This window comes from Rhinolophus hipposideros, assembly GCF_964194185.1.
Source record: "Rhinolophus hipposideros genome assembly, chromosome: 7".
In the NCBI taxonomy this organism is placed as follows: Eukaryota; Metazoa; Chordata; class Mammalia; order Chiroptera; family Rhinolophidae; genus Rhinolophus; species Rhinolophus hipposideros.
This window is the reverse complement of record NC_138053.1, coordinates 7,739,663-7,752,780: the sequence shown is the minus strand read 5'-3', so window position 1 is coordinate 7,752,780 and position 13,118 is coordinate 7,739,663. Positions and strand designations below refer to the sequence as shown.

The window sequence follows — 13,118 nt, the reverse complement described above, 5'->3', positions numbered from 1 at the left end:
CCTTATGCTGAAAGTGTTGTATTCTTCATTCTCCTAACAACAGCCAGAGGACATAATTGGTTCCATCTTCCTTTCCTCCCTCCGAAGCCCCACTCTCTCTCCATGGAAGGCTGTGTGCTCGGTACCTGACTGATCTGCTCTCCAGCTCTCCAGGCTGGTCTGGGGGTAGGGGGTCTCCGAGCACCTGAAAGCATTGCTAAATTACAATTCTTTGTTGTCCCATTCCCCACCCCCAGACTGAGGTGCCCAAAAGCGGGGATCACCTGTTCATTCATTTAACCAATAGTGATTGAGTGCCAGCCCCATGTTAGGGGTTCTCTGCCCTTACCAGGCTGGGTGGGCTTGTACCTTCATCTCAGCCTCTGCTGCAGCCCGAGGCTTGGCACCCACTCAGATTTCAGACATGGGACACATTAGTGGATGATTCAACAGGCAACTAGGAGAGGGGTTTGGGGTCCCCCTCCAGGTCCTCTAAAATGTATATTGAGGGGAGAAATGGCCCCCTCTGACCTGGCTCCAGGCTGCCTGCTGTTAGCTGTGGCCAGACCAAGGAAAGAACAGGGAAACAGATTGAGAACCGTACTCAGAGTAGCAACTATGGCAGGGGCCTGAGTCAGGGGCTGCTGCTGGCTGCTCTGCCAAGCTCCCTCCTGCCTCCCTGGAACCCCATTAGTAAAACCAGGGGTGGAGGAGACTGTTGGGCTGAACAGCCTCTGAGGACCCTCACAGCTCTATTTGGGGGACCTACAAGAGGGCCCCCTAAGCAAGACCCAGGCCCATGGCCTCTGCGGCTCTGCTGCACAACCCATGCAGAAAGGCCAGATACATGGGATGTCACCGTGCCACACTGAGAACAGATGGCCCTCTAACCTGCTTCTGGGTATAGGCCTAAGACTGGTGGGAACATGCCTCAGGGACACACAGCAGTCTGCGCACTCCGAGTGACACTGGGAAAAGTGCTAGGTATGGCTGGAGACAGAGGTCTCGGGCCAGCCTGCCAGACTTGCTCTGTGACTGCAGACAAGTTCCAGTTGTAGTCTAGGCACCCAACTCCTTGGCTGGTGACCCTACTTCACAACCCAGCTGGGGAGTCATCATCTCAGCGTCATCCCCCACCCCCTCACATAATGCAGGCCATTCCAGTGACTGTCACTGCCTGCCCTCATCTTGGCTGGGTGGATTTGTAGGTGTGTCTAATCCACCTCTAATCCCCAGGATTTATCAAAGAGCCAGCCCAGAGTAGGCCATCCGGGTCCTGGAGTAAGTGGTCATGTGTTGTGTCCATAAAAACACCTACAATTTGGCCTGTTTTCTCAATGTGAGCCCACTGTGAGGAACTCCAGCGGATGGCTTATTAGCTGGCCATGTGCCTGTTGGCTCACATCTTGTCCTGTCCTGCCTTAGAAGGGCCACCCGCCACCCCAAACTACATTTCCGGAGCTCACTTGCCAACAGGTTCCTGGTTAATTTGGCCCATGGGAGACCCTGACGTTAGATGCCAGGCAAAGAAACTAGGTCTCTTCTCCCCCTCTCTTGCTTCAGATGCCATTGCTGCCCATGTCACTCTTTGGTACAAGGTCTTGCCAGGCAGCCCTTCTGGTGGTGGTCCCACTTGGAGCTCTGGTAATACCCCCTCCTCTCTAAGAGCAGCAGTGGCTACCTACTGTCACCAATCTCAGGGTTGCCAAACCCTCCTGCTTGCCCCTTCAGCTCCTCCAGCACCTTTGCCAACTTGTTCCTCATGTCAGATTCCCACTGGGTGGAGGCCATTTGCCTGACGTGACCCCTGATATATTTCTCCTCTGGCCATCACACCCCGCATCACTACTGCCCAAATCCAGCTCTCCATGCCCCCAGCCAGAGTACAAAGAGACCACAGACGGATGGCAGGGTAGAGGTTGTTTCTTTATACAAAGGTAATCAACACTGTGGATCCACCAGCAAGCTGCTATGGTTCACACTGGCCCTTCTCACCGCTCCCGGGGCAGAAGTCTGGGAGGTGGGGAGGGTCGCTGCAGGGAGAAACACTACACAGGCCTGGGGACTGCCAAGCACACCAGCTGGGAGCTCCCGAGGGACAGACACACAGACACTATACAACCACAGCATTACACAGTGACGGGAGGGAAATGCAGGGCGGGAACTAGCCATTGGCAGCCACTGACAACGCCCTCTTCTCCCAGATGCTTTTGGGAGGCAGGACAGCAGGTAGGAGGAGCCCTGGGCCTGGAGCCAAGCCCAGCTGTGCCACGACAGAGCTAGGCGACTTCATGTAATCAGTCTCGCTTCTGCAGCTATAAACTGGGGACAGTAAACTGTACTTCACAAAGTTGTCATGAGGATGAAATAGGGAGATATATCAAAGTACTCAACACAGAGCCTGGCACATAGAGGTGTTCAATAAATAACTTTTGTCAAGAAAGCCTTAGCTCAGAGAAGACCTTCTTTAGAAGGCTGAGATGTGAGATGACTTCCCCAGAAATTCCCCATTACGGGATCAGGACCCTTGAGCCCTCCTTGGAGCCTGCAGTTGCTGGAGTGGCCAGGGCCCCGGAATACACAGTGCCAGGGCAGTTGAGGGGGGCAGGGGGCTGGACCCCCAGGGAGGCCCCTGCAGAAGCCGGGTAGACACTGGAATTAGGGGTTGTGCCAAAATGGTTTTGCACATAACACAGGCCAGAGGCAGGCTTGTAGGGAGGCAGGCTGGGCATGTGCCCAGGGGCGCAGGCTGGCCAGGAGCCTAGTTTCTGGCCACTGGCATGCTGTATCTGGGAGACAGGGTGGCTCGGGGGCACGTGAGGGTGGCCGCTCTGCACGGGGTAGGAGCCGGGCACAGGGTTCAGCCTAGAATGAAACGAGAGAAAAGGGTCATTCAGCTAGAAATGCCAAGGCACATGGCACCCCCAGCTGTCGTTCTACATGAGAAAAGCTTGTGGTCGCTGTCGTGCTTTATATTGCAACATGCTTTGGACAATTTGCTGTGACTGGCTCTAAGTACCAAGCAGGGCAAGGTTAGTCTCAACCTAACAAAACCCAGATGCCCAGAGAGGGAAGGGCCTGCTCAGTGCAGCAGCGAACCAGCAGGAGGAAGGGATAATGGGCTCACGGCCACCTGAGCGTAACCTACTCACAGCACCTTGCAAAGCGGCTGGAGAGATGGGGACCGGCTCAGAGCAGTCAGTGTGTTTGGCCAGCTCTGCAATTCTCAATGAGAACGAGGCAGCCCTGTGAGGGCGGGAGGGCCGGGGCTCTAACAAGGTAGCACAGGACTTGGGCACAGGTCTTGTCTGCTGTGACACTTTCTACCTATGACTCCACGAAGGAATACTTGCAGCTCCAAGTCCTGGTTGGCAGGAACCGATGAGACAGATGTGGGGAGCTATCGGTGCTGAGGTTAAAGACCCTACCACAGACACATGTGGCTGGGACCGCGAATGGAGACACATCCGAAGGGTTTTATCCTTTGAAGTTTGGTGCAAAATTCCAAATATGGAGAACGACTGCCAACACGACCAATGTCTGTTAGGTGACTGGATGAACCCGTATACATTTCCATTAAAACCTAACTTTACAAATCAAATGTACAGATGAGCATAGACACAGGACACTTAACAGCACTTCTGGCATATTTGAAAAGGTAGAGGTTCAGGCTTACCAGGAGCTTGGCAATAGCCTCCAGGGAGGCAGAGCTGTGCAGACAGCCATGTCACCCACCCACACATGCTGCAGTTGTCCGTGTCTCACTGTCAGGCTGTCGAAACACCAGGTACTGCTCTGGGTGCCTCCACCAGGCAGGTTAATGAGGGACCAAACACCATGCCGTGTGAGGAACACGGAAGGAACGGAAAGGGTCACCATGTCCTCTACCTGGATCTGCATGTCATGGTGAAGCAGGGTCACATCTGGCACCAATGAGTCACACAGCCACAGAGGCCACTGCAATTCAGCCCGGAAGAGCTTTCTCATCAGGGGTTGCCTTGGACAGGGAGCCCCCAGCCACCAGGGGGTGTGAGTTAAGGCGAGGTGACCATGACCATTACCAGCTGTTAGACGGGACTCTTTCAGAGGGTGGCAGATTGCACCCGAGGACCCCTTAAGTCCTCTCTAGATTCCGTGAGAACAATTAAAAGCCAAAAAGTCACAATTCACCTCCTTCTATATTTAAACAGCCTCCCACACATTTAGACCCCAGGAATTACTTGCCTGAAGCAAAATGGGTGAGTGTGCATTTGTTTTTCATAGCTACTCCCTGCCCCAGCCCAACACATGCCTTTAAAAAATGGTCAAAGGGCCCTTAGCCAGTGAGGGCTGGGAGCGACCACCTCCTGAAATAAGAGCAGCTTCCAATTCAACTCATACCCTGCATCCAGGGGAGCATGGAGGACAAAATTTACTCCACAGCTTGAAGACAGAAAAGGGCCACTGACATCTTGGCTTCACAGTAAGTCCTTCCTTTGGATGGACTGCTAAATGAAAGAAAACCTCCTCCATTGTGAAGTCTTGGCATGGACAGAAACCAGGGAAGGCACAGAAGCCGGGGGTGCGGAATAGAGGAAAAGGAGCGAGGGTCTGGAAGCAGATCTAGAACCCCTAGCTCTAGACCCTTCCCCCCTGTTACCTGGAGAAAGACTCTTGTCCTCTTTGGGCCTCTTCTCTAAAATAAATGAGGCTACCAGAGCTCTGATGGCTTGCCTCGCACTTTCCATTGAGAGTTAATGAGCCTGGACTAGAAAGAGTAAACCTCCCCTTCTCTCTAGGTGGCCAAGGAAACCCTACCTCTCAGGTGTCGGGCCGTGCCATTTCCTAAGCCCCCGAGGCAGTGTTTGGACTCTCTGTGCTTCTTACCAGTGCACCATGCCAGAGCCCAACCCGGCCTGCGGAGTGCTCGTCAGTGCCGAGGGCTGGTAGTAATTAGATAGGGCCACTCCGTCCCCCAGGCTGCCACAACTCGCTAAGGATAACACACCAGTGCTTCAAATGCCTTCCCTTTCCCATTCCTGCTCACTCCCCACTTCAGATACAGCTGGGCAGAATCTCGAGTGCTCAGAAGACATCTGTGAGTAGATATTTCTGGGCTCAGGACTGCCCACACCTTATTCCTTTGTCGCCACGACAATGAACCGGTCACACCCTGGAATTGCTTTAATAAGATTTAAAGGTTCTATAACTTACTTCCGGCTGTGGGCGGCTCTTCTTTCCGCTGAAGAACTGGAGATGTACTTGAACACTGAAATCTTCCTCATCAGGCTGAAGGGGAACTTCTGGTCGAGCTTCAATGCTACACGCTCTGAGATGTCCAGGGAGTAGCAGTATGTGATGCCATCTGAGGTCAGCGTGTTAAGTAAAATTGGAGGCAGCTAAAGGGAAGAGTGAACACCCCCCACAGGAGAATGCAGGCTCCCACATTTATTCTACAGGGGCATTAGTGCTTTTTCTACCATAAACTGACTGGAATTTCAAGGTCAAAGGAAAGCCAGAGTTTCCATCCCCTGTACCTCAGAGGGAACGTGGCCCAGCAATAGGGGAGGGCAAATAGGTGCTAACACTTCCCCTTCCCCTACGCCAACCTATCCTATCTCTTGAGCCCCTCTAATCCCTGCAATCAAGTCATAAGCCAGCACACACCTCCATCCTTGCAGTGGGATGCGGCAGGAGACAGTCCTAATACCCTATAGAGGGGACTGACATCTTGTACTTTTGTCCCAGACAGAAGGCACTTTCCCTCTAGACGACCAGGTGAGCTTCATGTGGGACTCTCTGGCAGCACTTCCCCTCACACTGTCACCATCCCCAGTGATGTGATGGCACTCTGGTCTTCTGACCTGTGCCAGCCCACCACTGCCTAGGCAGCCACAAAGATTCAGCCTTTACTCACCCATCCATCCACCCACCCATCCTTTCAACAAATACTTACTGAACATCTAACATACACTGGGAACTAAGGAATAAGTCACAAGTGCCAGACAAAGAGTAAATAATCAGGGTAGAATAAGTGGTGATAAGCAAAAGCTGATCTATGGAAGACCCGGCTGGGGACTCTAAGGAAGTGATGGGTGTGCTGAACCCTAAATCGTGAGTAGCAATAGCTAGAAGAGCGGTGGTACAGAGAAAGCTTCCCTATGGAAACACCAAGAGAAAGTTGTTCCTTGAGACAGTATTCTGAACTCGAATGCTACTGGCATTTTCAACAAGTCAATTTTTTTGCTGGGCTGGACCATTTCACACATTACAGGACATTTAGCATCCTTGGCCACCAGCCACTAAATGGCAGAAGCACCTAGTCATTGTGATAACCAAAAATGTCCCTGCATATTTCTAAATTCTTTCAGGGAGGACGGTGTATTTCCAAATACTGATTTCAGTTGATAATCAATGCTATAAGGAAGACAGAAGTAGTCATGGCTGATGACTTCAGAATGATCTCAAGAATGTGTCTGCTTCTGACTCTGATGAAGTAATCATACTAGACTAGTCCTCCCACCATAAATAACTGTAAAGAAGTATAAATATTTTATACAATTGTTTTCAGATTTTGGACAATAATTACTGCCAGACTGACATACATAAGAAAAGGGAAACAAATTAAGTGAACTTCAAGATCAAGCTGGCTTTCTGCCTGGAGGCACTTTCCAAACTATAGCATAGAAAGAGGAATCCACACATCATATCACATTTTTTTGCTGAGCTGGAGAGACAGAGTTCAGAGAGGAAAAAGTACCTGGGATTTACAGGTCAGAGTAATGGAGAAGAGAGAGTTGCTCATAGAAGACCTATGGGTTCCCTGAGTCTTCAGCTGAATGCTAACATGCACATACTTAGGCTGAGAATCTTCAAGCCAGGCAAAGAACAGCTACTTAGGATACAACAGCTATAAGCCTAACAACTCCTAGAGGTCATACAGGCCAAGGACATGATTGAATTCTAAACACAGAATAACAGGAACTCACTGAACACCCAGGGCATTCAGAATAAACCTCCAAAAAGGTAACGCCTTAACAAGTAAATTAACTGCCTATCAGAAAAAAAAAAATCAATACTCTTTAAAGGAAGAACAAAATTCAACCCTCAATAACATAGCATTCACAATGTATAGTATAAAATAAAAAATTACAAGACAAGTAAAGAAGCAAGAAAATGGGGTCCATAATCAGAAGAAAAACCAGTCAAAAGAAACTGATCCAGAAATGAGATGATGGTTTTAACAGACAATTATTTTTATAGCAGCTTTTATAATTGTGTAAGTATATGTGCTAAATGAAAACATAAATATAATGAAGGAACAGGTAAATAATCTCAACAAAGAAATGAAAACTATTAAAAAGAATCAAATGGAACCTCTTGAGCTGAAATATGCAACATGACAAGTAAAAAACTAACTGGATCAGTTTAACAGCACAGTAGATTCTGTAGAAGAAAAGATCATTGAACTTGAAGTCAACGTGAGAGAAACTATTCAAACTGAAATGTAAAGAGAAAAAGCTAAAATAAATAAATAAATAAATAAATAAATAAATAAATAAATAAATAGAGCTTCAAGGATCCATTGGACAATATCAAGTAGTCTATCATATATGTAATTGGCACACTAGGAAATGAGAAAAAAGGACAGAAAAAAATAGTTGAAGAAATAATGACAATATTTTTTTTAGATTTGATGAAAACTTTAAACTCACAGATCAATGATTCCAAGCAAGGTAAACATAAAGAACACCACTCCAACGCACATGATAATTAAATAGCTAAAAGCTAATGATAAAGAAAAAAAACTGTGAAAGTAGCCAGAGAAAAACAATGAATTGTAAGCGGAAACAATAAAAATGATAACTTATTTCACCAGAAACAACACAAACCAGAAGTAATGCAATGACATCTTTAAAAGTGAAAGATCAGGGAAAGATAGAATTCTATATTTGCTGAAATAAAGGCATTTTCAGATAACCAAAGAGTGAGAGAATTTGTCACCAGCATACCACTGTACAAGAAATGTTAAAGGAAGTTCTTCAGGTTAAGGAAAATGATACCAGATGGAAACTTGGATCTACACAAAAGAATGATGAGAACTAGAAATGGTAAATATGTGAGTAAATGTTGCTTTCTTAATTAAAAAAACATATATAATTGACTGTTCAAAACAAAAACAATAGCAATGTTTGTGAGGTTTATAACGTGTCGAAATAAATGTACAACAATAATGCAAAGGATGGAAAGAAGAAAAATAGATATACAATGCTATAAAATTCTTACATTATATACAAAGTGGTATATTATTTGACAGTAGTCTGTGTTTAAACTAAAAATGCATATTGTAAACTCTAGAGCAACTACTAAAAACTAAAACAAAAAAGTGTAGTTAATAGAGAGAAATAGAGAAAATAAAATACTAAAAAAAAATAATACAACTGAAGGCAGGAGAAAAGAAAAAAATCAAAGAACATTTGGGACAAAGAGAAAACAAACATCAAGCTGGTAGATTCAACTCCAGCCAGATCAATAATTACACTGAATGTAAATGAGATAAACATGTCATTTAAAAGGCAGAGATTGTCTTTGGAGAACCAAGTATGTGCTATTTACAAGAAACATACTTTAAATATAAAGACACAAACATGTTAAAAATGTAAGGATGGAAAAATACATACTGTGTAAATCCTAATTTTAAGAAAGTAGAAAGCTGGAATAACTCTATTAATATCAGATAACAAAGACTTTAGGACAGAGATTAAAAGGGTCAATTTCTTAATGATAAAGAGTGAATTAAGATGACATAACAATCTTAAATGTGTATGCATCCAATTATAGTTTCAAAATACTTGAAGCAAAAACTGACAAGAATTGAAAGGAAAAAATAGACAAATCCACAATTTTAGTTGGAGGTTTCAACAGTCCTCTCAGTAATTGATAGAACAAGTATAGGGATGTAAAAGATTTGAACAACATCAGGAGCTTGACCTAAATGACGTATATTGAACACTATACTCACTGACTGCAGAATGCACATTCTTTTCATGTACACATAGAACATTCACCAAGATGTACCAAATACTGGGCTAGAAATAATTCAAAAGGACTGTAATCTTACAAGAAATGTTCTCTGACCCCATGAAATGAAATTGGAAATCAATAACAAAAAGAAACATGCAAAATCACCAAATATTTAGAAGTTAAGCAACTCACTTATATAAAATAAGCCTTGGATCAAAGAAGAAATTCCAAGAAAATTAGACAATACTTTTCACAGAGTGACGAAAACACAACCTATCAAAATTTGTGGGATGCAGCTAAAGTAGTGCTTATAGGGGAGCATATAGCTTTAAATTTTCATATTAAAAAAAGGTTTAAAATCAATGAAACTAAATTTAAATTTAAAAATAAGATAAATAAGAGCTACATTATCAATGTGTATTTATACACAACCTACCCTAATAGCTTATAGAATCATAAATTGAAAGAGATTTTAGGATTGTACCTATCTAACCCCCAATATTACCAATTCTGATGTTTAAAAAAGTAACCCTGTTGTATTTTAGAATTTTCTTCCCTAATTGCCAGGATATTTATACAAGGGATGTAAAACATATGCTAAGTTTTAAAGCATTCATATGATAAAAGCCTATCATAATTTTTCTTTTTTCTGAGAAAAAGACTAAACCAACAAAAACAGAAAAACCTTGTTATCTATTCCTTTCATGGAACATCTCCAGCTCATGGGTATTTCTGATTTTTCCAATGTAAAGTCTTATCATAATTAGTCAAATATATATTTATACCTTAGTTTATAAGGAAAAAAAATCAAATCAGAATATTTTACTAACTGGCAGTGCTAAGCTAACACAAGGAGATAGCTTTGTTGTTATTTTCCAGGTGAGGAAATTCTGGCCTAGAGAAGGTAAGTGACCACACTCCCACCCCCGGTCCCCCACCGCCCAGCAAGGCTACACAGTTTTCAAAGCTGAAGCTAGAACCCCGGTTACCTACATCTAAACTCACAGCTCTACCTACATGACTCCCCAAACCCTCCAACTTGGTTCACCCTTTGGGATGTCATCGTTCTACAATTCCCTTCTAGGAAGGATACATGCTAGCCCAATTCCAAGTCCACAGACATTACTGAGAAAAGAGGTCTGGGGAATGAGCCAGGAGGCGCACAGCAGGAGCCAAGGCACCAGCATGGAGGGCACGACCACACCAAACACCAGGGCCCTCCTCATGCGAGAGCGGACAACATTGACCCCCAGCATGGCAAAAGCCACCGGGGTGAAACCTCTGGCATCCTCCACCTCCCCCAGCTTCGACAGCGTTGTCACAGCCTCAAACGACAGGAAGATGATAGCAGAGAAGAGGGCGAAGATCACAGTGAAGAAGCAGTGGCGGACGGTGCCCACGGTTCTCTCAAAGTTGCCAGCAAAGCGCCAGATGATGACAGCGCCGCAGAGCAGAGAGACTGGATTCTCATAGACAAAGATGTAGGTCACCAGCCTGTAAACTGTAGAGGGAGGTGGGTTAGAGGCCTGACAGGGGATTGCTCCAAGGAGGAAAAAACAGGTTTCCAACCACCTCGGAAAGGGGGAGTAGCCCCCATGATAGAGCACTGAGAGCCAGTGAACTCAGTCTGCAGCCAAGATGAGCAGTGGGAGGAATCATGAAGGACCCGACTCAAAGTAGAGTAATGTCTAAATCCCTGCTCTTTCCCCGACCTGGAGTGAGTCTTATTAGTGACTGACTTCCATGTGGGAAAAAAAAAAATATCGCTTTGTAGCATGGGATGGTCTTTGAATTTGTAATGTGTTTTATGCCCCTTTTTAAGGTTTTAATACTGACCTATCTCACCAGGCAGTTTGAGGGTTAATTAATTGTAACAGCTTCAGGGTGGACTGAGTGGGTTCCCTTAACACTGTGTGTCAGGCTCCTCGGCTGTAATCCTGACCTCTCCTTCCATAGTGGCTGTTCAGAGGAAGAAAAAAGGGACCATGAATTATTTTGCACCTATAAAGATTATCACTATAATCCAGATATAAAAAGTATCACTAATAATATAGAAATAAAACTCAGAAGTCTTCCTTGAAAGTGATTATCCAATCCTCCAGGTAGATTGATGCTTTATGTGCAATAAGACAGCAAAGAATCTTACTTTTATTCTTCTAAAAGCAGTCATCTCTTATGCACTTTTATGTCCTTGCAGGCCAAAACATGAAACTGAAGGAGGGGGACCAGTCATGTGGCAGTAATATTGGACTTGGGAGCCCAAAGGCTTGGAGTGGGATCTTGGCTCTATCACGTACTGGTTGGCTGAGGTCAAGTCACAGGCCCTCTTGCCTTCAGTTTCCTCATTGTAAAGTAACAGGATGACACTTGAGGCTGTCAAAGGTCTCTTACGTGCGTATCTAATACTCACATGCCCATGAACCCCATGCTCAGAGAAACTGTGAACTAAAGAAACAAAGGGAGTTTAGTTTGGGCTGACGACATGCTCTGTGTCAGGTTGCGGGGGGGAAGTTTTAGATTTGAGGAAGGGGACAGGCTATGAACCCCAGTCAGGCAAGGCCATGTCTGTTGGGCGACATTATCTGAAGAGTACCTCATTACTTGTTGAATACTTCCCACACGGAAATGCCAAGCATCAACGTGAAGATTCTAGAAGAAATTCGATATGATTTGGGGATAATGTACCCCAAGCCTCTGGTTCCAAAACATCATACAACAAGAGGGAAAATCTGGGTTCTGTCTCAGTTGTATAACTGACTAGCTCTGTGATTCTCTGCAGTAAGCCTCAGTCTCATTCCTGCGTCATGAGATCATGGAGGATTGAATGAGCTTACTGCGTCCGCCTCCTTAGTGGCTTTGCAAAACAGCAAGTTATACAAATTTCCCATTTTCCTCCCCAGAAAAGAAAGGATTTTATGAGCAGATGCTTATACTTAATTGGTTTGCAAAATTTCTCTCCCCCAGAGAAAACAAACACCTCCCCCAAAGACACATGATGCTTGTAACCCCATACACTGGGAATCTGAGTGAGAATTAAGATACAAACGAAGAAGCAAAAGACATCCTAAACCTCCAGAGGCCAGGATGCGCATAGAGGTAGCCACAGATAAAGCTGAAATGTCTTGATGAAGGAGAGAGAAAAAATTTTTTTCAGTGAGGCTTAGGCCCTAAAGCAGACGGAAATGTGTATACGACGAAGGAGGGGGACAGAAATATCCTTCTCCTTAGAAAGCGAGCATGGATGAATGAAATTGGTTTGCTTGCGAACATGTGGGGGCCTTCATCAGTCCGCTGGTGACAGGGAAGGGAACAAATTCAGGCGGGATTACAGTAATGACGAAGATGGGCTCTGGAGAGACAAAGACGTGGAATGTGGGTCCAAGGATAGCGGGAATGATGATGTGGACGGGGAAGCTGGAAGTAAGGGCTGATGGCATGGGTGCCGGGGGCCGAAGCCCAGGGCCTGGAGAGGTCGGAGGAGAAGGGCTGGTACCGGACTCCGGGCCCCGCTCTGCTCACCTTGCCAGTTGCGCAGGCAATCGGACCGCAGCGAGAGGCCGGAAGGCGGCAGGGGAGGCTGCAGCAGGAACACACGGGGCCCGGACACCAGTAGCGAGAGCAGCGCGGTGAAGAAGGTGGCGGATGGCACCTCAGGCCAAAAGGACCAGCTCCGGTACCCGGGCTCCGAGACCGCCATGGCCGCCGCTCCCGTGCCTGCTGGGCCCCGACTCAGGGCCGGCTCCTTCCGTCTCCCTGCGGCTGTCTCCCCTGGCAACAGCTGGGGTAGCTGCCGAAGCCCCGCCTCCTGGCCCCGCCCACGCCGAGCGGCCCAATAGGATCGCGCTGACCAGCCTCTCCCGCCCGCGGGCAGTGGGGAGTCTTTTCAGCGCGCCCTGGTTGCACAATCCTGGGGCCCCGCAGGGCTCCTGTGTGCGGGCAGCTTCAAGGGTTCGGGTTTGGGTTTTCTCATTTCTGCTCTAATACCTAATGATTATTGTCCCCTGTGATTTACAGAGGCCCCCCCTCCATTATCTGTGCTTATCTCCTTTACACGTATTTGAGAAAACTGAGGTCTGGGGAGGCCCCTGGGTAATTCAGTTAAATGGCAAAGGCGGAATTAGAACTCAGGTCCTCCC

At 46.3% G+C, this 13,118-nt stretch overlaps 1 protein-coding gene across 2 annotated transcripts; it reads right to left on the bottom strand.

Moving 5' to 3' along the window:
• Positions 1-1,884: 1,884 nt before the first annotated feature.
• On the bottom strand, positions 1,885-12,769 carry RHBDD2 (rhomboid domain containing 2). Of its 2 annotated transcripts, none has more exons than XM_081054363.1 (4): positions 12,502-12,769; positions 10,076-10,483; positions 5,173-5,323; positions 1,885-2,844 (listed from the first exon to the last, which is right to left on the bottom strand). In XM_081054363.1, the coding sequence occupies exons 1-4, from the start codon at positions 12,677-12,679 to the stop codon at positions 2,490-2,492; spliced, it is 1,092 nt and encodes a 363-aa protein (XP_080910489.1). In that variant the 5' UTR covers positions 12,680-12,769; the 3' UTR covers positions 1,885-2,489. The 2 variants fall into 2 exon arrangements, with proteins under 2 accessions (XP_080910489.1, XP_080910490.1); XM_081054364.1 differs by lacking the exon at positions 12,502-12,769 and adding an exon at positions 10,819-10,941.
• Between the last annotated feature and the right edge of the window lie 349 nt (positions 12,770-13,118).

Excerpts from the sequence above, each read along its gene's own strand:
- RHBDD2 (XM_081054363.1), bottom strand. The coding sequence starts at position 12,679 with ATGGCGGTCTCGGAGCCCGGGTACCGGAGCTGGTCCTTTTGGCCTGAG. Across the intron at positions 10,484-12,501 it reads TTGCCTGCGCAACTGGCAAG|TTTACAGGCTGGTGACCTAC; the intron begins GTGAGCAGAGCG and ends CTCCCTCTACAG. Across the intron at positions 2,845-5,172 it reads AGAGCCGCCCACAGCCGGAA|GCTGAACCCTGTGCCCGGCT; the intron begins GTAAGTTATAGA and ends GTTTCATTCTAG.